The sequence below is a fragment of the Neopsephotus bourkii genome, unplaced genomic scaffold, assembly GCF_033783945.1.
Source record: "Neopsephotus bourkii isolate Nb327-2 ecotype Australia unplaced genomic scaffold, CSIRO-AGI_Nbou_v1 NB_1526, whole genome shotgun sequence".
In the NCBI taxonomy this organism is placed as follows: Eukaryota; Metazoa; Chordata; class Aves; order Psittaciformes; family Psittacidae; genus Neopsephotus; species Neopsephotus bourkii.
Window position 1 is genome coordinate 2,291,202 of NW_026902002.1, and position 26,230 is coordinate 2,317,431.

At 38.1% G+C, this 26,230-nt stretch overlaps 1 protein-coding gene across 1 annotated transcript in view; it reads right to left on the reverse strand.

Annotated features, from left to right (window-relative positions):
* Nucleotides 1–554: 554 nt before the first annotated feature.
* SLC49A4 (solute carrier family 49 member 4) overlaps nucleotides 555–26,230 on the reverse strand; it is a 66,915-nt gene continuing 41,239 nt past the window's right edge. Inside the window, exons 5-9 of the mRNA XM_061370072.1 lie at nucleotides 21,610–21,718; nucleotides 20,924–20,991; nucleotides 15,830–15,957; nucleotides 5,934–6,116; nucleotides 555–2,584 (exon numbers count right to left, since the gene is read on the reverse strand). Coding sequence (XP_061226056.1) covers nucleotides 2,469–2,584; nucleotides 5,934–6,116; nucleotides 15,830–15,957; nucleotides 20,924–20,991; nucleotides 21,610–21,718 — 604 coding nt within the window. The 3' untranslated portion in view covers nucleotides 555–2,468. The remainder of the gene's footprint in view (nucleotides 2,585–5,933; nucleotides 6,117–15,829; nucleotides 15,958–20,923; nucleotides 20,992–21,609; nucleotides 21,719–26,230) is intronic.

The window sequence follows — 26,230 nt, forward strand, 5'->3', positions numbered from 1 at the left end:
ATTTCGAATTGTTCAATGCTTTCTGGAACAGAGGCAAAATAGGTTATAGTCTGAGTACTGCCTGAAGTGCTCCTCCATCTTATAATAGTCAGGACAGCGAAAGGTTCAGACACCTCTGTCAGCAAGGACAGTGCCCGAGCTGTGCAATTTTAATCTTACTATAGCTACAGTGAATTGCAGCAGCAGAGCTCTAAAGAGCCATCAAAGCTTCCAGTTCTGCCATGACAATGCAACTCCAGACTTGGCAAGCAATCCTTGGTTTCAGAAGACAATAAGTGGCAGCAGCTACTAGATACTGAAACTATTTCAGGCACTAAAACATAGTAAAAAAGAAGTTGGACTGTTAATACCATTCATCTGAAAAACAGCAAGAGGATGATGCCAGTAGATCTGAATATGCTGCTTAGATTGATTTAGTTATCCCAATGCAGGTTAGATCCATTTCTACAAAGAGCTTGCTTCAAGACAGAAAAGATCATTTAGCAGCTGATATGGGCAAGGAGCTAAGTCAATTTTCTGTTACTACAGTAAATACATCCATTGCTCTGAAAACATAAAAGAGGGAACAGCTCATTTTATTGTACTGCACAGATACACTCCTGAGTTAAAGGTATTAGTAGCACATTCTCCCTGCAAAAGCAGAGCAGACAGAATGAATGGATCTGTGTCTGAAAGGTAGTGCTCAGTTCAGGGTTTATTTGAGTGAGCTTCTAGGGTTGGTGTCACCCCAGGGTGGCAGAGAAGAGCCCACACAGGAGCAACGGGTGTTTGATTCAGACTTCTACAGAAGCAGAACCCTGCACACCAGCCTCCTCCAACACATGCACACACCCCCTGTGATAAAACTGCTATGATAGGAAATCATTCACCCCCTGAAAAAAAGTCGTGTCACAGACAGTGTATGTATGCATTTCCATTCACAGCAGTTACTAGTTTAGTTACAAACAACAGCATACCACCATCCAGAGACATGATTACTTAAAATAAACCTATGTAAACACATACCCTTATATAACTTATATATAAAATATATATATAAGTTTTATTTGTGCATACATAGATATAAATAGACATGCGCAGACACACACATACACACACACACACACACACACACAAACACACACCCCCTAACACAAAACACAGAACACACACATGGAAATACTGTAAATGATGCTGAACTGAAATCTAAGAATATAATTAAGAAATTATTAGCAGGTTTTAAAATTGAGTTAAAAAACTATTCAAAGTGTCTTTAATATTTTTGTTCAAGGGCCAGAACGACCACAAATTAGTACTGATAAAAAGAGCTGGCATTATATTTCCCATATTATGCCAAAACTCATGAGCTATTTCTCATTGTCATTCCGCCATCAGGGTACCTCATCAACTAGAAATACTTTTTTTTTTAGTAAACAGTGATTTTAAAGACTTGCGTTAACAAACAATATTGTTTAGGCACCCTCAATCATAAACTAATCCTAAAAACCCACACATGCCTTAGAGTATCAGAAGAGAACTAATGGGTCTTGGACATCCACTTCCACAGTATTCAGTGGCACGAACAGGTCTTCACAGTAAAAAAGGCAGTACTGGAGATGAAGGATAAAAAGGTGACACAGTGGTGGCCTTTAAAACCTTAACCTTTATCAACAGTGACTCTCCAGTAAACTTCTGAGACACCACAGATGCTTTGTATTCAGGAGATACACAGCCACAGTGGTATTCCAGAGGCAACTGTGGGTGAAAGCTGGGTTTCAGTGGCAGCTAAAGCTATCATTTACATGTGCTCCAGGGTGATAACAAACACCTCTAAGAACTGCAAGGATTGTTCGGGATATTTAGTATGGCTAAAACCCCTGGTACCAGTGTCTTATATCAGAGATCAGTTTATTAGAATGTAAATGTAGTTTACAAGCACCAAATCATTTTGGCTTAACTGTTTAATGAACATTCATTAGATAAACGACTACTGATTTAAAAGGGAGCTCTTTTAAAAAACAAAACTGGGGTGGGTTTTTTTTGCTTTTTATCTTTTTTCTTTTCCCTTTTGTTAAGATTATTCATTATTTCTATTCTGATAGAAGACTCCAAAGATTACTGGTACCCTTATGTGTGTAACTGTGACTCGGCACACACACACGCACACCCACACACGCAAATTCTACACCTCACTGCTACATCAACAGCCTTTTAAATAGAGAGCCCCAGCTCTGGCACCAGGACCTATACATTAGATATATTCTTTTGTGCATTTTGGCATCATTATCACCACTAAAGTTCCACGTTTATCACAAATCAAGGTGGTCTTGAATGCAGGAATAGCCTGTCCCTCACCCTCTGTAATAAAGTCACAATTAAGTCTTGTAATTTCTCTGTTTTTCTGCTGTTCCACCATGCAAATCCAGGCAGATGGGCAGACTGCAAAGTTAACTTCCAGTCTCTTCCAACCCCTCACCAGTCCAGCATTATCACACAGAGACGACGACATCAAGATAGAGTCTGTCGTAGGACTCACGGAAGCACAGGATGAGGAGCAGGCTGAGCAGACATGATCCTGGCAGGCACCAGTTGAACCAGGAAAACTCTGTAAACCAGGAAACAGACTCAGTTATCAAACATGTTCTGCATTTAAAGCAAAAAAAAGTTTGATTGATGGTGGGTCTGAAGGGAATTGCTGTGTTCTGAACAAAATCCTCACAGTTTTAGATCGATAGATGGTTAACATGGTCTATAAGACTTCTCCATATACACCTTAAAGAGCCATCCATATAAGTTGTGCATATATACCTACATATACATATATATACACACATACATACATAAATACATATATATATATATATAAAAACCAAAACAGTGCCTCCAGCTAATGTTAATCCTCCTTATTCAACCTGTCAATGGAAAGAATGGGGAAAGAAAGAAAAATCTATCACTGCTAATGGAGAATAACCCCCTTCTGAAGACTCTACTCATTAGTTCTTTGATTTCCATGGATTGAAAACTAGAACAAATTAAAAGTGTCAGAAGGAGAAGGGTTTGATTTTGACTCAAACCTGCTATATGGTGTAAGGAGGGAAAACCAATTCTTCAGTTGCGAGTAGTACCATCAATTCAATTTAAAACTAGTTGCAAAAACAGCTCCTTAGACGCCTCTTTTCAGATGTTACACATAATGTTCAGATGTACACATTTAATGTCCTTAAAAGCCTGTGTTCCACATTCAAAAATCCTGTCATCTGACATCTGACTATTAATTAGCACTTCTATTCAGTTTTTCAGCTTTTTTTTTCCAACAAAAGCATAATTTTCTTTTTCTAATCTGTCAATTTACTGAAGAAACATCAATTTTACTGGAGATGATGCTTCATTTCTTTTTGTTTGTTTGTTTCCTTTACTACTATTATTTATTTATTTTTACAGAATCTAAACTCTCCCTCAAGGTCTGAGTTAATCAAAATCAGGACTTCAGCACTGCTACTTTCTTAAATCTGTAATTTATATTGCTAGAAGAAAAGTGCAATTCCTATTACACAATCCAAAGACAGAAGCCTAAAAATCCTCCAACTCTGCAAAACCAGCAACCTTCAACAACATCCTCCCTCATCCACTAAATCACCTTACAGTATTGCTTAGGCAGTAATCTTATTAAAACCTTAAGAAAATTATCCTAAGGCTTGGAGAAAACTGTGTTATGTGATGCCAGAAGTCAATAGGCAAATTCTTTGCTATTATTCTGCTTATAATACTCTTGCTTAATTGAATTAAACAGACTTTAACCCAAATATCCTAAAGACCAAATTTAACTTGTGCATCCTTCACAACTTTGTAATACAGAATCTGTGCAGCACTGGTGATGCACGCTAACACGTTGGTTGGGTGAACCTAAAGGTTGATTTGCATTTTGTTTTTAATCCCTTGGAAGTCCTTGCAGAAAAGGTGAAAGAAACCACACCCAGAGGCTGAGGCTGTGGGTCTCAGGGCACACCACTTGCAGATAGGCTGTGCTTAAGAAAGGTTTACATCTCCACCATGCTACCTGGACTAAAATCTTCAGTGCCCTGGAAAGTGTCCAGGGTTTGGCTCTTTCACAACCTTTGCAGTATCAGAGTACAAGAAGAAAACAAGAGAAATTGGAATTCAAACTACAGAAAGATTATTTGGCCCAAAAAGCAAAACCAAGAGAACATGATAAATTTGAGTTCTGGTTTTATCTGTAAGCTTCTTAAATGCCATCAGAGAATGCATCTGAATCAAATGAAAGACAGTGTTTAAAATTATGTACCTACTAACGGAGTCTTCCTCCTTCTCAAATGAGCCAATAGCACCCACAGGCATCAATCTCCCCCAGTGACTACATGCACTCTTGTATTTAACTGCATCACAGAAAATGGGTTGTAGTAACTACAAATTACTTTTCCTCTTTGAAGAAATGGGGAAAATAACCCAAGTATATGGATACACTAATTCCAAGTTTATCCTTACTTGCATGAACTGATACCTGCTATGGAAAGAAATACTAGAGACAAAAGATGGCCCCAAATACCCTATTTATGAGTGAACAATTTCACTTTATCATAATTCTTCAGTCAGAAGCAAGACACACAATCCCCCTCCTCAGTTATCAAGTAATTCCAAACACTGGACTGTTACTCTGAAAAATGCTGAAAAAATTCTCAGAATATTCTGTGTAATCTTTTCAGCTCAGATGTAAATGTTGGAAATAACAGCACATGTGAACAGAGTTCACACCGATTAATATTAATTCATCATAAAAGCATTCTTCAAAATGTGAAGACCAAATATCACACCATCGAAGGCTAGCAGGGATGGAATTCAGGTTTTACAATAAGGCAGTTCAATGTCAGTACCAAAAAAACCCCAAATAAAAACAAAAACAAAAAACCCCAAACCAAAAAAAAAAACAACAAAACACCACCACCCCTAAACCCATATTCTGCAAGCACATTTAATTCTGAAATTTGTCAGTCTCCTCTTAGTTATAAAAGACACCATCTTAAGAAGGACATGCACTCACAATAATATATAAAACCTCACAATTTCTAATGCTTCCAAAGCAAGAATTAAGTATTGCTTTACAAATCTTGCATCATAAAGCAAACATTTACCACAACAACAGAATACAAATCAAAACCCTGCATCTTTGAAAACCATTAATAAAGATCACTTGTTGAATGCAAGATAGGTTCTTAGTTTACAGCTTAGTGTAATAATATATATTGCAGTCTATTAAATAACAAGTTCAAAGTTACGATTATGAGTCACCAGGAATCAAATAATACTTGAGAGATGAGAAGGTCTGAGGAATTTGATGAAAATACCAAGCACAACACTGTTGTGCCCAATTAGGCCACTGGAACCAGATGACCTTAAGTTCCTTTCCAAACCTAACCGTTCTATGATTCTATGATTACCTAAAGGAATGAATATTTCATCTTTGAGTAGTGGTTGAGAGATGCTCTCTCCTCTGCCATGGCAAGTCCACCAACCCACTGAATGGAGCTGACCACAAATGGGGCATTTCTGCTCTGCCCTTCCTAGACAGTAGAGTTATACCCCAAAGCATGAGATTGGATTCACATTATTATGGTTTTGAACACCCACAGATACAAAGATATAATGGTCACATTGCTCAGGCATTTATAAAAACCATGATGATAGTACCTTCATGTTTCTGGCTACACTAAATTCTACGTAGAATATGAGTATATGCAGCATGCACTAAAACACTTCTTTTTTTTTTTTAGCATGCATATAGAAAAGAACAATTAAAGTTCTTCTCCCGTGCAGTTACACAGAGGGATTCCAACATTTGATTATTAACAGAGATTGTACATGAAAACCCTCCCTTTAGTGACAAGGTTATGGCTTAATATTTGGAGAATTATATTTTCAAAGAAGCTTCTATTTCTTACCTGTATGGTAAAATGTGAGGAAAAACAAAAGCACTCCCATAAACACATTACTCAAAAAGGTGACAACTCCGCAGGTTATTCCTTCTGGAACAGGGTAGACTGTCTCCACAAAGAGCTCAAAGAATATTGGTACGCTGCTGTTGAGGAATATACCCAACAAAATGCAGGACGTGTACAGTGTAGCTGTAATGGAAACAAAACAGTTATTAATTTCATGCTGGCATTTTGTCCCCTTGTTCAGGGCTGCCAAGAATACTAATACTTGAATAACCAAAAAATGCATAAAACGATTTTTATCCTCTGTGTATCACAAAACATATCACATCCCACTTAGTTTTAGGCAGAATGTATGCATTGATTTGGGAGGGGGGGAAGGAGCATCAGAAATTCTGATTTTTAATTTTACTATTATTTTTATTATTTATTTTTTAAACAGAACCCATAAAGACACATTCAGTGATTTTAAATTCACTTGTAAGTAAAAATACAACAAAATTATGAATGCAAAGCATCACCTACATTTTCATTTACCTCTGAAATGAACGCAAACTATTGTCCTGCACACAATTAGGAAAGGGAGCAATTAGTGCAACAAATTGGAAATGGACATGGATTAAACTTTTGACTTAGCTCTAAAGGTCAAAACTAATTTTGCTTCCATTTTACATATAAATACTAATGATCTACCAGATAACAAGACATTAGTATTCAGCACGGACTGAGCTGCAACATGTTGAATCCCTTCTGGCTTCAAAAGGAAATGAAGGGCACCGAGTACCTGGCAGGAACAGGACATATTTGATAATACAGATTATTCACCACTGTACAACAAATTGTTTTTCTTGGACAAATCAACAGAAGAATACAGATATTTCTTCAGTAGCCTCAGGTATTTTGTTGTATCATTTCTGCCACTGCCAAATACTTTACAGCTTAGTATCTTAATATAGCTGCTTTATATGCTATAGCAGTACCTATTTAGAAATGTAAATAATGTGCTATCTTAGTAAGGGAGAGATTTCCTGACCTGCAACTTCACCAACCTGAGATTCCTGACCAAGTAAAAAGGGTAAAGAAACTATACAAAAAAAATTTCAGATATGAAAGTGTTACAAAGTCATAGGGAAATTATTTATAGCATCTTTTCACTGCAATATGGTACAAAATTCTTAGGTTTTTTCACATAGATATGTATGTTTATATAAAACAGAAACTGCATTTTCAGGTTAATTTATGTTCTTCTGTCTTGGGAAGGGGCAAAGTGAAACAGCTCTGCTTCATCTTCTGGTACAAACTGCCCAAACTTTCAACTGAGAAACTCCCAGGAAGCAGAAAATGTCCAGCTTAAAAAAGTATTTTTTTTTTAAAAAACCCCACATTTCTTAAAATATTAAGAATCATGGAAAAGAGATAAAGGCGTTAAGAAGCAGAGAAGTCTGTCTATCAGATCCTCTGTTTGATGTGGTTTGCTTCCAAGGCACAAAGACATATTTATTTCTCTACAGAGGATTTTCCTGGGCAGGAAGAAAAGAGGACAGCAGTCCCAGGCAGAAAGATGACAGAGATGGCGTGACTTCAGGAGGGACTGCTGGCCCCTGCTTTTTGTGATATACCAGAATGTTCTGAATTGTTAAGGAAAAAAAACAACAACCAAAAAAACCAACCAAAAAAACCCCAAAGAAACAACCAAAAAAAAACCCCAGCAAAACAAAGCAAACAAACAAAAAAACCCACAACCTTTTCCAACTCTCAAATTCCCATATTATAAACTGCAGAACAAAAGTCAAAGGAAGTGATGCAAGGTATGCTCAAGAGTTGTCAGAGAGGAAGAAAAAAAAAAAGCCCTAAACAGTACATAGTTGGGATTGTTCAACCTGGAGAAAAGAAGACTCCAGGAAGACCTTATTGTGGCCTTTCAGTTCTTATAAGGGGCCTGTAAGAAAGATGGGAAGAGACTTCTTAGCAGGGCCTGTTGTGACAGGGCGAGGGATGATGGTTTTAAACTGAAAGAGGGGAGGTTCAGGCTGGATGTGGGGAAAAAAATGTTTACTGTGACAGCAGTAAAATATTGGAACAGGTTACCCAGAGAGGTGGTAGATGTGCCATCCCTGGAGACACTCAAGGCTATGCTGGATGTGGTTCTGGGCAACCTGATATAGTTGAACCTGTCCCTGCTCATTGCGGGACAGTTGGACTAGGTAACCTTTGAAAGTCCCTTCCAAAACTGTTCTATGATAAGAACAGTATGCCCTTCCTAACAGGCCCTTCTAGCTAGCGCTGAAAAATTCATTCTCTAGTTACAAGATACAGAGATTTTTGCTACAAGTCCTCACCAGTACTTAAAATCTCATGAACCTCCTTTCGAACTCCTGCTTACTTCCAACATCATTGCGTATTGGTCTGTCTCTAACTGCTATTAGGTGTAGCCAGCAAATGTGAACATATTCAGCTATTTGAAATTTTTGTGTTGGCTTGAGAAATCAACAAGTAAATGAAACAATCTTTTAAGACGAATGAACATCTGTCCCTTGCTACACTCAATTGAATATATCTATACCTGTAACTACTTGTAACTTCTAAAGAACTTTTTCAGAACTTTCCCCAAAGAAAAGAAGGTAGTAGCCAGCTGTAATTCTGTATCAGAAACTCAAACAGTGGAAATAGCTGTGAAGCTGCTGAAAGCCACAACAGCACCATCAAAAGTGGAGCTGCATACAGAGAGTGCCAAAGGCAATACCTCTGCTGGAAGACTGAAATCTCCTCCATTAAGAACAGCCGTGAAAGAAGAATCACATGCCTCTGAATGAGAGAAACTCCAGACATGTAATTTCCAGAAACTTAAGATTCACATCTGATAAAGGCAAAAATGTGCATCTAAAATCCGCAGCCATTTAAAAGACCAAGATTTCATATTTTAGTCAATTCAGTGGGTGCCAAAGTTTTCATAAAACAAACAGAAGCCTTCAAATAAATTTGTTAGTTTAAAATATAGTAGTTGAATTACATCATTGCTCATCACTTACTAAACTGTATTAAGAAGACTAGACCATAAGCAAACAAGCATCGTAACTGTACTTTAGAAACTACAACCTTACATTTCCTTGTTACAACACCTTGTTTCAGTCATGCAAATACACCCACTGACACACACCTCACATTTCCATACTACCATGAGCAAAGCAGCTTTAGCATTGCCTTTTGGTTCTCCCCGAAGTATTACCTGCCTCAAATGTTCATGCCAAAACTGAGACTACAGGTAACACTTATAAAACAAAGTCCACATATATGCACACATATTTGGAATTAATATGCAGAAATGTCAAGGCAAAAGGACAGGCAGAATACAGGGTCTAGTAGCTGCTAAATTAAGTTCAAAGATTAGTGGAAATGACAGCTTTTAACTGGTAAACCAGAAAAAGTTCTGAAAGTCAAGGAGAGGTACACATTTGTAAGCCTCCCTTAATGAGGACATATTGTAGTGATGGAAAAATATTTTTGATTTAATGTTTCTGTAAATTGTCTAGGGTTCTCCTGAGTGCTATACAAATAAGCTTATACCATTAACTTGGCAATTAAGTCACAAATCTAATTGGTCAACTAGATAGAAAATCAAAGTTAAGACACTCGGTTTCAGAAAAAATACATTACAGGAAAAAGTCAAATAAAAAAAGTCAAATAAGAGTTCAAAAGTAGCTTTTGCCTTTTATTTCACCCACTAAGTAGCACATCTCGTATTTCAACTCATGGGCAACAAGATACTGTAGCAGGGAGAATATGACCCATTAACAGAGACCATTTACTTTTCATTACAGCGACCTTGTATTGAACGAACACAAACAATTACTATGATTTTATATTGTAGAAGAACAGCTGCTAAAGTTACAGCAAATGTTTTTTCAATTAAGACTATCTTCATGACAGTCATTGGAAATGAATCTAAGGATATGAAAGCACTGACAAAAAAAAAGAAAACAAAGGAAAAAGAAAAAAAAAGAGATGCTTTACCAAGAAGCTAACATTATGTCCTAAAGCTTAACAAGGACAAACAACCAGCTTGGATAGGCATATACTGGGGAAGCATGTCATGATATTAGTATAAAAGATCACTTTTTCATAAGAAAAGGAATTAACTCCCTATGAAGCTATGCACAAAGCTGTGTACCCAAGATAGTGGCAGCTGTGGACATCAATAAATAATGGAACAGGGCTAGGTTTCTTTGAACTATTTTGATTAATTTAATGTTTTAAAGATGTTTGTGTGACTTAAGCAACTATTTCTCAGCTTGGCCACTGCAAAAAGAACAGGGAAGGCAAAGCACCTGTCCAAAGCACAGCTGCTTGAGAGAACTGGCCTGGAGCTGCCACAGCAGGAGGCTCAAGCTAGGCTTTGTCATGTCATGTTCATGCTTGAGGTGTGAGGCAACCCATGCTATTCCCTCAGCGCCCATTTTTCTGGCCAGGATGGAAGCAAGGACTGAAATGTGCCTTCATAGTAACAGTAGAGATGCTACCAGTTAGATGAAGTGAGATACTAACTGGGGACTGACGATACCAGTGGCTTAGTACAAAAAGAAGAAAAAGCAGTAGGAAGAAAGGTTCCTTCCTGGCTTCTTATACTCTGCAGGTATTCAGCTACCAGTTGGCAAATACATGCCCGTATCCCAGAAAGAAACTTTTCTTTTCTCTCAGCCACAAGCTGTGGCAAAAAGCTTTATGCAAAAAAAAAAAAAAAAAAAAAAAAACAAAAAACCCCAAAAAACCTCGGAATTCAAACAGGGATGTGATTTAAACAACAGCATGCACTTGGTGTCCCCAGATGAGCTCGCAACACAGCAGGAGTCTCAAGTATCTCTGACGACAGCCTAACAGGTTCTCAGAACTGCCCAGGATGTTCTGCAACACGTTTACCAATTTACTCTTAAATTATACCATCACTAAATGTATAACCACAGAGTGCGATCCTAATCCAGATGAAATTTAGTGGAAGGGCCTCCACCAATGTGAACAGTTATCAACCCACTGGCACATACATCTTGGATTATTTTTATAAATAATAAGAAACATTACAATTTCTTTAAAAAAAGGGAAAAAAGTATTTTGCACGTAAATTTACAAAGGAAATGCAGATACTCTAGAGCAGTATCAACTACAAGCAGGTGGTACAGTATCTTCTTCCAAAGTCCTCTGCCAGAAACTCTTGAACTCTGTACATTTTGTAACAGTTCTCTTCTCACACAGACTGAGCCAAGACTCACAGAAATTTCATATGGATAAACAGGAAAGTAAATAAAGCTGAGTATGTTCTCTTGGGTGCAGCATACAATTTAAAGCAAAACCTGCAAAGATCTAGGGCACTTTATTACTGTTATAATAGTATCCCAAATGCCAAAATGAAGGATAATGCCTCATGTGGATGCATGCTTCGTTGACATCAGTATGCCCACAAATGATCTGAACAAATCAAAGTCTGCTTCTACCAAAGTCTGTAATGTCTTAAAGTGAAATTAAACTTCCCTATAATTTAATTATTGCTACATGCCATGATAAGAATAGTCATGGAAGAAGTCCTCCTGTTTTTCCATGAAAAATGTGACTCCCCTCAAGGTAAGACAGTAATTTTTACTGTAATTTGTTTATAGAAGAAGAACCTGAAACCAAGTAAAAAGCATTTACTTTAGAGAACTAAGAAGTGAAGAAACTACTGAGTTGGCATCAAAATATAAAAAAACCAAACCAAACAACAAACAAACCAGAAAAAGTAGGTGGGAGGAGTGGAGCTGGAAATCATACAATATTTGAAGCTTGCTATTGACGGATTTGTGGCCAGATTTATTGATTTTCATCCCTGAAATGCTCCTCCAGATTTCAATCACTGTACACTATTTAACACTGGGTTTTTAAACAAACCTCTTAAATTAGTTCTTCTTTAAGCTCTATCTGTGGATTTACAGAAGCCTTCAGGAAGACAAAGGTCATTATTCCCATCTTATGAGTGGGAAATGAACAACAGGAGTGGGGGTAATGATTTGCCCACAGCCAGAAGCAGGTTAATGCTGAAGCTAGAAAAAAAAAATGTTTTCAGGCTACTGCCTTATCCTCTGGGTCCTCCTGCCTTATACTTACCAAGCACATCTTGTTTATAGTTTAGAAATAAAATCCAGAGAATAAAATAACCAGTATTAAATAATTAACATCTCTCTTTTTCAATACTGTGCTTTACAGATGAGCACAAGGAGACAGATGTTTATACTGTTCAAGATGTTAAACCTGAAAATAAAGGGTAGGCTGCTTAACCTGAATATAGTCATCAACTCAAGACATTGCCACTGTATTCAGAGTTTCTGCCATGCAGCACTACAAAAGATTTTGTAAAGCAAAATTCTGCTGAATGTGCTCATAAATATTAGAGTATTCGTGATATGCTGTGCTGAAAACATTCAATCTGAGCTGCGAGCTGAAAGCGTTGCATATCCATTTTTTGAAAATGCTAGTATTTGTATCCAGAGATACTACCAGCAATACAAAGTGGCAAGAATCTGAAACTGGCATTACAATGCCTTACACAATTATGCTGGGTCAAAGTATACCATTGTACATAAATTCACATAATGAAGTTCAGTACAAAGCAAGCTAACAAAGAACTTGGCACAGGAGAAACAGAGCAGCAGCTGCATTGGGATTTCAATGGAGAAAACTATTTTAATGCGCAAAGTGTACATAAAATTGTCTTTGAAACTTGGTGAAAAATGCAAACAATATACACTAAAATTGAGATTTCTTAAAAGAAAATTCAAGCTTGCTTAAAATATACACTAATTCCAGAATCAAGGGTTTTTAAGAGCTGTGATTAGCTGATGAGTAGACAGTTGATATGGTAGCTATGATAGCACTGTATCATTATTGCCTTTCCTTTTTACCCCCACACTGGCAGTTCTAGTTCATACACATGACTCCAAATACGCTTTTTAAAAAGTCTTTTGGAGATACATTAAGAAGTCATCAAATGACAGAAAACTTGTCTTGCTCTGTGGCAGGAGAAAAAATGGAGCATATTATGATAATGCAGAGCAGTGCAGGCATTACATTACACAATACAAACAATGCTGAACTATCACTGAAAGAAAACACAAAGCAGTCACTGATTTTTAATATCTGCATTAAAGGTCTCTACTCTAAGTAATTACATTTTGAAGGAAATACCTTTAAATGATGTCTTACCTATTTACAAGGAATTAGGAGAATATTATATAAACAAGTGCAGGAAAAACCATTTTGCTGTGGCTATTTCTTCAAATACAGTTCTTCCACCAATATTTAAACCACACATTACTACAGTTGCTACAATGAATACTGATTAAAAGACGGGAGTTGGTTGGTTCGTATTTTAAAAACAAATCTTTACAGAGATTTTCTTCCCTCCCCTTTAGGGTAAATTATTGGCCAAACCTCCTCTTTTTAGCATCTCAAGAGCCTGCTTCTATGCAAATGTACCCACCTGAGTGCTTACTCTGGAGACCAGGTGAAAGGCAGGCAGAGGGTTTTCAGAAGAGGGGAATGAGCATGTATGCCACACAATATCCACATACTAAAGGAGAACATTCTTTTTGGACCTGGAGAAACCACTGACAAGGTCTGCCTGCGGTGGATCATGCAGCTGTCAACGGCCTGCATTTGACCTCCTATATTTATATTCTGATATAATCTGCATCTCAAACTTTTAATTAAAAGAAGAAGAAAAAAAGAAGTTCATCCAAATCAATTCAAATGTACTGTTTCTCCCAGTTACTGTGCGATGCAGAGGTCATCATCATATTGCATCATTACATTGAGGAATAATCTAGCATGAAGTCCTATAAATTAGTTTAAATAGCTTGTGTGTTTTCATCCGTAACAGCATATTTCATAAAAATACACTGCTGCCTTTCTGTGCACAAGGATATAAATTGAATAGGCACATTACATCTATTTTATACAAACTTTAATGAGAAAAGGCTGATATGAACCCCTGCTCTCGTTTCTATGAAGTTTAAATGTTATGCCACAAAAGAAAAAAAGAGATCTGATTTGGTGGCTGCACATCACGCCCTGATGCTTTAGATTGCATTTTTTGAGGAATGCACCATATTGCTGGCACTTCTATGCAAAACAAGCTTGAGTTTTACAGAAAAAGGTTCATCATTTACAATGACATATAAGAACAGTACAAACAGAAAACTATAAAACATAATTTACAACTCAATCTAAGGAACCATCCACTTTAAAAGAAATTTTAACTGCATGAAAAGAACAACCCAATCCCTGGAATTTTATCAAGGGATGCTAGCTTAGGATACTTTATATCAAAACCTGAATACCTTACATACTCTCATGTCCTGACAACAGATCACCTTTCCAAAAACCCCACCATAACGCACCTACATGCTGTGAACGTGTAAGAAGTCTTCTAGAACTCACACTGGTGAGTTCTTTACAAAAAAATAAAATCAAGAGGCAGAGCTCCATCAGTTTTGTTTTGGATCATTGGCAAGTACACACGTAATGACTTTCACCTCTTGAAACCTCTCCGCCTCATTCTTATGCATAGACTTGAAGGGACATTTATGCATTTGGCTTGTTGCATCAATTCAGAGGATAGAGTTACTGTAAAAATTCACATTACTGCAGGCTTGTGGTGATGAAGTAGGCAAACACAAGAAATAACCTTTTATTGCATTTATTTTAGATTTGATGGAAAAGTGTAGTCATTTGGTATGACAATAGCCACCATGAAATTTGATTTGTTTATTGATTTAATTACATTTTTGGTTTTGTGTGGTTTGGTTTGTTTTTTTTAAGTTGAAATTTCAAGATAAATCACAAATTTGACCTATCCATCCAGATGGTGTTTCTCCTGACTTGATCATGTATTCCAATTTGCTGTATCCACTTTAGTTTTTAGTTGTGACATGAGATGCACCAAGGATCTTACTTACTGAAACACAAAGTTAATTTGAGAAAAACAGTATTTTATATTCTATCTCCACACCAGACTCTTTATTTAAAATGGGGGAAAAAAATAGTTTCTCCTAATGCATAAACTCGCTATAACAAAGATGGCACTTTTATTAAAATGGATGCACAGAATTCTTGAATAAATAACTTTTTAAAATCTCAACGGCTTAGTTTTATGGTAATGCATTACTCTGTTCAAGGTCTTGGAATCACAGGGGATGAGTCCTTTGGTGCAGACAGTGAGGTGAAGGACAGATTTTTAAGAACTAAGCAGTGCTAATTTTCAACTAAGGCTACAGCTCGCTGGCAGCTTGCATAGACCTCTGAGCTTTTCCCCCACTCCTGCCAACAGCTTTTTTCCCCATCTTTTTGAGGCACGAGCTGAGTTAATTTTGGGCTGGAAGAGTTCCCTGAACCTTCATGCGGGTGCAAAAAGGACAGCACAGCTCAGGGATAGATTCAGATGGTTGAAAATACTATGGGTCACCTTGGTTTGAACTGCATCACATGTTTCCAATAATTAATGTAAGTTTCAAAACCTTAAATTCCCAGACATCTCACTGTTTCTTACACACAGCACTACTTGCATTCATCTGATTTTTCTTGGTTGATTTCTCACCTCTGTTATTCCAAACCAGTCAAATCAGAAAAACACTCAGTCTTAAAATCAATTTTAAATGTAAGTTCTGGGATTTTATTATTGGGTTTTGTTATTTTTTAATCTTTTTTTTTTTTTTTGTTAAATTACTCAAAGCTGGTAAGGATCTTTCAGCTTCAACAGTCTTGGTAAAATGACAGTATAACTAAAGATACCAAACCAAGTTATAATAAAGTTGATGTAAGACTGCAAATATTTGCCTGATATATTAATTATCAATAACAGGAATTAAAATAATTGTCAATACCTGTGGTTAGAGGCAGATGAGTGACACTAGTTAGACAGGTGAGAGTGAACCAGGTTGATGCTAATGTTGCTCCAGATAAAAGCAGCAGCAGTATAAACTTCAGCATGCCCCTGATAAAATCTGCAAATCTAAAATAAAAGCACAAATCAGACCAGGACAAATGCTGATTTTCATAATATGTGATGCTTGACAACTAATCCACTCTATCCTCATTAAATAGTTTGGAGATTATAAAAACAATTTAAGAATATTTTCTCATTTTCAGAAACAGAAAAACGGCATTTTTATAGAACGGTAGTATTTCTAGCTGTCAAGCTGAAGAGCCTTGGATTTTTTAGCTGCCACAAAATAACAACCAAAGCAGGACAATTCTCAAAACATCAACTGAAAACACTTAGTGCATAGGAAGGATTTTTTTTTTCTTCTGCATTTGTTGGACACAACATCACACCACTACTTACATCGCTGTTTTGTCAGTGTTTGCCAGTCTGCCTTGGCAGACACACTGCTCAATTACCATATGAGGAGGCTGCTGTATTTCATTCAAGACATAGTTAAGATTCACTCCTATGGGAAATGACAAAACTCCAAATACCAGAATCCCTAGAATGAAGGTGACAAGGAACAGCTTCTGAACCTGTGGATGCATTGGCAATGAAGCTCTTGGTGGCTTAGCCAAAACAGCAACTCCATGCAGCGGTCACTCTGCCGGTAGCTATTTTGGGTTGGAATGTTCCAGAAACCTAGAGTTTGGTGCCACTCCACTCCTACATGTTCCCCACTGACAGTCTGGGAGACCACAGCCCCACAAGTCTTGGGCAATCTGGCTGTTACACAGAGGGAAATACAACCTTTGTACCACCTGATGGGACAATTGGGTTTTTTTTATCTTTTTTCCTTTTTCTTTCAAGGAGACAAAATGTATTTGAGCAGCTCTCCTATGGCATAATTATCAGTGCAACTGCTCTTTTCAAGAGGAATTTCCACATAGGTACTAAAAAAGATGCATTCTTAGAAAAGGCAATGTCATTTATCTATTAGTAATTTTCTATAATCTCCTGTTCAGATGTGATTTTGGGCTGGACAGATTAGGAATGCATGTCTAAAGAGTATCTTCTGCCCTCATAGCCTCCTACATTGATTAGGCTAATGGCAGCATAATCCACCTAGGCTGGTCCTTGATGAACTATGTCCATCTGTCAGCTAACTGCCTTCTTAGCCCTGACAAAGATCACTTTACAGGGAGATACCTTATGGCTTACTTGTTAAGAGATAATGCTACTGACATTTTGAGAACTAGGAATTTTAGTGCCACATACACCATAAAAGATGTAGAAGTACTGCAATCAATAAAATAAAATCCAAAAGACCTACTTCTTTCCTCTTATTTTGATTTTCCTGGTGCTTTAATTCCACACTGAATTTAGCAGCAAGTAATTCAATAAGCAGCAACAGAAGATCAATGCTAGACATCATCTTAAAAGTTTATGACTGAAACGTTCAAGTAGCTTATGCATTAATCTCCAATAGTCAGAGGTCAGCTGCTACTGTTGTTTTTTTCTGACAATCCAAATCCAGCAATCAGGATCACCTCTTCTCAGTGGTTTTTCAATTTCTTTAATTATTCTTTAGGATCACTGGGGTCAGAATCAGCTATTTTAAAGAGTCTCAGAAGCATCTCAAAGTGTAAACTTTTGGCTTCCTCCACAGAGACTCCCCGCTTTGCCTGCCTGCAGACAACATCAGTATTCTCTCTCTTTACAGTGAAGAGCAGTTACATATATCCCATCTGGTTTAGTGTGAGCTGTCCCTGTTCGTGGCAGGGGGGTTGGAACTTGCTGATCTTAAGGTCCTTTCCAACCCTAACAATTCCATAATTCTATCTAATGAAACACCGTGTGAGAAATATCAGTCTCCAGGGAAGGATGTTTACATACAACAGGTCTGAAAGGGATCTCTACGGGGTCCTCTATCTCTATCCTACCATCAGGGGTATGTGCGGATGGGATGATGATATGCAATTAAACCATTCAAGACAGTTAAATGAAGCAAGTACTATAGAGTAAGCGCTTTACTGAGTAGCTGCAACCCTTTTTGATACAAAGATCCTGGTTTGGGTATCAGTGGTAGCAGTGTGTGCCAAGGAGCTCACAGATATCACAGGATTCCAGAAGGGTCAAATAGAAACTTACTGGTTTATGTAGCTACCCAATTCAGCCAGTAACTGGTATAACAGGAAAAAACTGACATACCGAACTAGCCTGAATGTGGCTATTGAGGGACTTCCACTTCTTGTCTGGTTACAGGACCATAAAGATGACTGTAAATCTAGTAACTCTTCAATTAAAAAATGAGAGGAATTATTTTTATCCTCAGTCCCCGTATCTTCTTTCAAACCCCCCTGTTCTGTTTAAATCCTTCTTTATTATCTAGCATGTAAGGGGACATATGCAGCTGCTAAAAAAGCAGGCACTCCAGGAGAGAAGGTGTACACTTACCCCCACACAGACCTCTGAAACTACTGCTGGCAAAGTCTCCTGCAAACCACCAAATCCAGTCCTAGGCTGGATAGCAGAGTTAAAATCACAAACCTGTGCTGCTGACAACACTCTCTCTTGCTAAGGAAATTATCACATTTCAGCATTTTAACTACACTGCAAATTAAAAGCAGGAAGAAAAATTGAGCCATGGAGGACAAAAGCTCAGAAATACCTATGAACATTAGAAAATGTGGCAAAAAAAAAAAAAATCTGAGAAAAAGGAATAGATTTATGCTTCAATGCAAGGACATGAATGTCACTCTGACACTGCTTTTCTTTAAACCAGTATCATTTGAAAGCTGCCAGCAAAGGGTACATTTGAAAGCTGCCGAAAATAGCCCAGGCTTTTCAATTATAAAAATGCATCACACAAATTAACTAAACATATCTAAGTTCTCAGCAACTGGGACAGCAGTGGGTGGAGAGCAGGAGGATTTATGTATTGTGCTGAGGAAAACTCGCGCCATTTCAAAAATGAGATAAACAAACTTCAAACTGGGCATTACATCAAATATAGATGATTTAACACCCACTGTGATGTGCAGGAGCTAATGCTCCAGGGCAAGGCTCAGGTTGTTACAGTTCTAAATGTCAGAATCTGCATTGATAAAAATGGAAGGAGCAAATTCCTGAGCTGCACCATTTTTGCTTTCGATAAATTAGCAGGAAAAAAAGTAAAAGGGGAAAAAAACCCCAACCCAAAAGCAACAGCTTCTTGAGAGGTGGTTAAGGGAGAGAGCTGCTTGCTTGGCAAATCATAGTTCCGACACTGAAATACATCAACTTGTCAGCCTTGACAAGAATCATTACTTAATTTTCCTAATTACAACTTTCAGCAGATTACAGTCAGACTCGTCATTGATTCAACCCTACACAGATAAATGCTGAATAAGCCTAGGAAGGAGAGTCATCCATCACAAATGACAAATCACCTCCTCCCTCCCTTTCTGCATGCAAACCTTCCCGTTTGAACTGCGTATCACCCAAGTTAGAAAGACATATTTGGAGACAGCCTACTGGTGTTTTTTTAATTTACTTAAAAATAAAGCTCTGAATGCTACAAAATACTGGTATTCAAACAGGTTTGATGTCAGTTTTGAAGCAATTAAAAAAGACTGTCAGCATTTCCTGAAACTTAACCCAGGCAATATATTAAGTAAATTAATCTACCATGAAGACTGAGATTCACATGTTGGCATTGAGTCAGCAGATTTTGTCCTAACAAAGCCAAGTGAGCTGCTAAGGTTGCCCCTCTACTATTGAAATACTGCAAATATACCAGAGATTAATTTATGATGGAAGAGATTAAACTGGCCAGCTACTTGCTTCAGCATGTAACCTGCTACAGCTTCTGTGCCATTTACAGCAGTTGGTTTTATATCAGCTTCTCTTAGAGAGAAAAACTCAGATATGAGCATAGCTACTCAAAAGCAGCTCATATAGAGGAAATCACAGTATGAACTTTGTTTCAACAGCTTAAGTCCTTTGGCCTGCCTGCAGGGAAGTGCTTGTTTCTTTTCCCTACATCAGGAGTTTTTTCCTCTCCCTCCATCACAGTTGCTAGGCAGCCTGCAAAATGTCAGGACGATAAACCTCACATTTCTTTATGTATTGTGTACTCTGAGGATGAACAGCAAGCAGGGAAAAAACAAAACCAAAACCAAAAAACCAAACAAACAAGAGCGTGCTTCAATTTCTGTCCTAAAAGGTGCCTCTCAGGCTCCACAGACTCAAAATGACTACAATGATGACCAGCTCTGCACTTGTGTAAAGAGTGGACAGAGAGAAGCTAGAATAATGCTTGGCTATCCCAATGCAAGGGGAACATGCAATTGGTATTAATCAGCTTTATAAACTCACTGTGCAAGTACATCCTGAAAGAATTTTTAGGCCATATAAGAATCCAGCAACTGGCCTAAACAGGCCCAGACTAATTTTTCTGTGGAGGAATGTACTGTTATTTTGGGTACAGGAACAGGCTGCCCAGGAAGGTTGTGGAGTCTCCTTCTCTGGAGACATTCAAAACCCGCCTGGACACGTTCCTGTGTAACCTTATCTAGGTGTTCCTGCTCCGGCAGGGGGATTGGACTAGATGATCTTTTGAGGTCCCTTCCAATCTCTAACATACTGTGATACTGTAGGTCAACTGTGCTGTGATCCAAATACCCCTTCAGAAATCAATATGCCCAAAAGTATTGATGGAAGGATGTTGATGTTCATTTCTCTAATAGTTTCAAAATGTACTACAATGGGTTCTCCCTCATACCACGCAGCTGAATTCACAAGAACTGTGTTTAAAAGGAGCACAGAGGAAGCACTTATCAGGAGTAACAGTATGACTTTTTGAGGTATACTCATGTGGACTTCTCAACCCATAGCAACCACTAACATGGAACATACAAATTACTGCTGTACAAGAACACATCATAACCCCAGAAGGCATTTTGAATTTCAAGCCTCCTGAAAATGAGAGAGAAAAAGTTATGTTATTAAGAGGATAAGCTAATGACAATCACAATTGAAGAAATGGAGAAGGACCTGTAATTATTCCTACCTTGCCATTGCTATGCCAACAACACAGCCTCCAACTATAGACCAAAATCCAATCCAGCCTGCATCTACCTGACAGAAAAAAAAAAAGCCACAAACAAATCAAAACAAACAGAGAAATGTGTTAAAGCTAAGAAAATAAGATGATAAAATGTTACTTTCAAAACAAATGGTGTGAGGAGCTGCAAGCTGCTAATATTGCCCAACCATAATCTGAGTAGACTTTTTCAAGCATATTCAAAAGGAAATAAATTCCCTTAAAGAAAGTATGACTAAGTAGCCTGTGCTTGAAATGTGACCTCTCTTCACAGAACCTGAGTAATGATTTCTGCATTTTTATAATACTCCATCAAAAGCTTAGAAATCCTCTTCTCCCCACTTCATCTTTTCTACCTGGTAAACATTATTTTCTTTCACTAAAGGTGCAGCAGCCAACAACACTCCTGTTTGTTTACCCGACTCTTCCTTCCTGTCCGAAGGTTTGTACGATTCTGAAAATACCCACCACTGGTGGAGAGTCAGCAGGGAGAATCGTGACACTCTGGGATGCCAAAGCTATAGTTTATTTTCTTTAAGATTTCAGGAGAAAAGTGATCCAAACAGAAGAACCTGATAAAATTATATGCTAGTGCAAAATAAAAACATGACACTTACAAAACAGCTGCTGAATATCAGTTAGGAGATACTCACTTGGCTTACATGAACTGGCGTTAATATCAAATCCAGAACACCAGACCAGCCAGAGAAAACACCCAGAGGTATAGCATAGGCTAAAGCAATCATCAAGAATCTGAAGTTGCTGTGAAGACAAAACATATGCAATTAGCTGCAGCTTATATTAGAAATTTCACCAAGATTAGCTGCTAGAGTAAATGACACCTTAGAATCTATATTCTGCCCATCACAAAAACCAGCAGAGGTCTGAAGGAGAAGTGAGCCATGATAATCAAGGAAGGTATCTGGCCACGTCACAGAAATTCCAATGGCTGAGATGTTACTGCCTTAACACTGTGACAATAAAAAATGTCAGTCTCTTCATACAGTTCAAAGATTTCTGTAACATGGTGGGCTTGTGTGTTTCTCATTTCCACATGCAGTTCTTCCAAACATCAGCATGGGCAACCTACTTAGCCTAAGTGTATGTTAGGAATAGTAAGCACTAATTTGAAAGATAAAAAACATACTTCAAGAATAAAATCAGAGGATCATGCTTTTTGAGCTGTGCTTTTTCTTCTTTTTAATCTGTTTCAATTCTCTTTATTTTGGTGAAAGGCAGGGAAAGCTCTGGAAACCAAGACAGGTACAGTTGCAAGAGTGGAGAAATTTGACAGTTTGAACTGTCAAAAAACAGAGACAAGTATAATACTCTGCTCTAAATAGTCAGCATGTTTGCTTTTTCCTCCCAATTAAAATTATTCAGCCTTTAGTATTCAGTGGAAGATGAAGCAGTCAAAGCTCTGTCATCATTTACTCAACACTGGTGAGGCCAGACCTCGAGTACTGCATTCAGTTCTAGGCCCCTCACTACAAGAGAAGCATTGAGGTGATGGAAGGGTCGAGAAAATAGCAACAAAGCTAGTGAAGGGTCTGGAGAGTAAGTCTTATGAGGAACAGCTGCGGAAACTAGAGTTGCTTAGTCTGGAGAAGAGAAGGCTTCAGGCAGGGCGGGCAGGATGGATGGGGACAATGACACAACAGCGACCTTATCACTCTCTACAACTACCTGAAAGGCGGTTGTAGTGAGGTGGGGGTCAGTCTCTTCTCCCAAGTAAGACAAGTGACAGGACAAGAGGTAACAGCCTCAGGCTGTGCCAGGGGAAGTTTAGATTGGATATTAGGAAAAATTTCTTCACAGAGAGGGTGCTCAGGCATTGGAACAGGCTGCTCAGGGCAGTGGTGGAATCACCATCCCTGGAACTGTTCAAAAAAAGTGTAGATGAGGCCCTCAGTGATACCATTTAGTGGTGGACTCGGCAGTCCTGGGGTAATGGTTGGACTTGATGATCTTAAAGGTCACTTCCAACCTAGTGGATTCTATGATCATTTTCATCATACAAATCGTAAACAGGAGTTGGCAGACAAATACCATTTTTCCCACCCACTGTAACCAAAAACAAATGTGAAATCTTTGCTAAGAGACATCCAACTTTTCCTCAAAAAGTATTTTGATTTGGGAATAAAAACAGAAAAATATACTTTAAACTCTGCAACAGTGATTATTTTAAAGTGAAGAGATTTTATGGTGATTCCAAGGTTATCCCATGGAGTATCTGTGTAACCATAAAATGTGCTTCCCCCATTTCACAAACAATTTACATAAAATTGATCTTGATCAGCACCAGGTCCTTGGCATGCATCAGCAATCTGACAGCACACAAGTTATGAAAGCCAAGAGGGAGAAAAAGAGCTTTAAAGATTCTTCAAAACATTCAGAGGCTTGCAGCTTGCATGGTTTTACTCTCCTAAAAGATCCATGAACAGCACACCAGCCAGCATTTTTTCTCACTGTTCTTTTTCACACATCCTCTTTTTGAATAACACATTTCTATCACATGAACATATCCTCCTCTTTCAATATAATTTGTGTCAGATTTACTTTTTAATGTAAAGAAAAGCAACTCCCAAGCTTTCATCTCTTCTATACATTGATTGCACTTCTCTGAATACAAAAATGTTTGCCGTCTTCCTGACAATGTTTTTTCTCTCTCTTAAGAATGCCATACTCTTATCCTAGTCTACCTTGTATCATTTTTCACCTCTTAAAGCGGGTTTTTGATGCTATTTAATACTACCTATGTAAAAGCTAATTCAACATCTGTAGAATAAAATAAAAGGCAAGTGCCCATTTAGCATAGACATCATATAGCCATGTCATAGATTGCAAAGAAGTAAACAGTCTGAATTCACTCTTCCAAAACACTTGCTCAGGATTCAAAATCTTTGGCTATCTAAACAGGTACTTTTGAGGGGCTGAGTACTTTGTAAGTTACTTGACTAAGATCTCCAGTGGCGTATCTGTCTTTTGTAACTCTAGCAACAAGACAGACTGGCATGTGGGATAGCTTCTCTGTGCCATGTCCAACCCCTAGTACCAATACCAGAAAAACAGCTCTGCATAATGACATCCTCCAGTGACAGAGGCCGCACAGTGCCTTGTTTCCAGAATAAGGAAGGTAATCAGGAGAAAGGGTGCATGGCAGTGACAAAGCTGCACCAATCACTAGATGTCATTCTGTCCCCCATGTCCAGCAATTGCTAAATGCTGGCTACAGTAAGTGCTAAAGCTATTTGAAACATACATCTTAAGTAGCAGTTCTGCTTTTCATGGTGCCAGTCACTTGTATTTGTTTTGCAATTTTGCAATTGCTCCACTGAAAACAGAAAAATATGCTGTCTGTCACGCCATCAGTTGGTGAAACCACACTGTTTTCCATCGTATCAGCCCTTATGACAGGATATCACCGTTATCCTCTCTCTGTTAAACCATTCTGCTGGAAATACAAATTGGCTTTTTCTTCCGGTGTTTTTTCAGAAACTTACTTAATGCCACTAGAATCTGTGCAACAGGCTGGTCCAGGAGGGAGCCCCATCAAAGTCAGTCACCATTTTCAGAATAACTCTGACAGTGCCTGTTAACATGATGCACATTCTGAACAGCTTCCATCACTGTATGGTGATGTCATATGAAAGTTTCATTAAAGAAATAATGATGCACAAGAACTCTGTTATGAAATTTCAAAATTGCCTACACAGTCCCTTTAAAATATAAAATGTATGCAACTGGCTAAAAACATCTCATTACTTCAAAGCAAAAATCACTACATGTTTACTTGATGCAGATATTAAGACTTGTCAACTTTTTTTTTACTTATATTAAGTTTTCTCCATGGAAATTTGTGGCATATTCTGAAACAGGGGAAAAAAAGAAAAAAAAAAAAGTCTTATTTGCTTCACCCAAGAAACTCAGAAAGGGCACTGTACTTTTTGTAACAGAAATACAAGCTATGCTTGTCACAGTGTGTGACAGACGGTTAAAAGAGTTAGATCTAGGTCCCAAACCATGACTAACCTGTCAACTCCCACTGCAGGCTGAGAGAGTTGGTATCAGGAGATAACCAGAGATCAGCTAATCATTCTGATCTGTCAGAAACAGGAATCCTCCAAATCAGGAAGAATCACCAAGTTCCTAAGCAAGTCCCCCCAAAATGGCCTATAGGGGATGGTTGACCCTAAGAAGATACGTATAAATACAACTCGGCAAAAAGCAGCTCATGAAGATGACTGCTCAAGGGCCTGAAGGCATAAAGGAGTTTGGGAGTTGCAAGGATGGGATGGATCCCTTCAGGATTCAAAGAAAAAGGTCAATGACTTCAATGGTAAAGTTATGCTACGCAGCTTTATTTTGAAGTAATAAAACTGCAGTTTGGGGGAAAGAGAAGAGTAAAATAATGAACATCTCAATAATCATGAGTGGTTTTTGGTGCACGGGTGGGTCAGCCCACTAGCTCACACGCATTCTTAATGCCTTACACAGTTTTATACCAGAGGGTAAGTCTTCAATAAGGGGAAAATATGATTTCCTAGTACTCATCAGCTGATTAACTTCAGTCTACACCAAGTCAAAAGAAAGGCTCTCTGTGCCAAGAACTATGAACCCTAGATTAAGCAGGCAACAGAGCTTAAAATCCTGATGAATCAGATGATGGATTTCTCTTGAAGCACAGCAGATGCCATTTTCTTTTATAAAACCCCCTTGCTTGACGGATTGTTCCTGAAAGGTTCCCCAAGATATGTGGGTTTAATGATGAACTGCTGATTGTTTCATGTACAGAGGAATGAAGAAGTGCCTTTGATAAGAGGTAGCATGGAAGAATGCATAAAGCCCAGAAGGAAGGGAGATGTAATGATCTACCTGACCACACTTTATAAACCCTCTTAGTTCTTGGAGACACTATAAACTATGCTCATTATTTAAGCATCTAGCTTGTTTTCTTCAGGTTCATCGATTGTGAATAGTAAGCCAGCCTTGCTGTTTAACTCCTGACCTTAACAGTATCTCAGGTCCACTGTTTACAACACTTTGAACACGGAAGCTAATGGTTATAAAGCTCCCAAATGGAGTACTGTCAACAAAAATTTTATATTTCAACTTCAGGGTCAGTTGCTGTTCAGATTTCTGTTCAACAGAAACATTTTTACAACAGAACCCTCAGGCATGGTCTCACCACACACCAGCTTGGGTGCGTAACGGCATTACTGTGTGTGCTAAGTGTCCTTATGGAACTGCAATTTCTTAATATCCTGAGTAGGT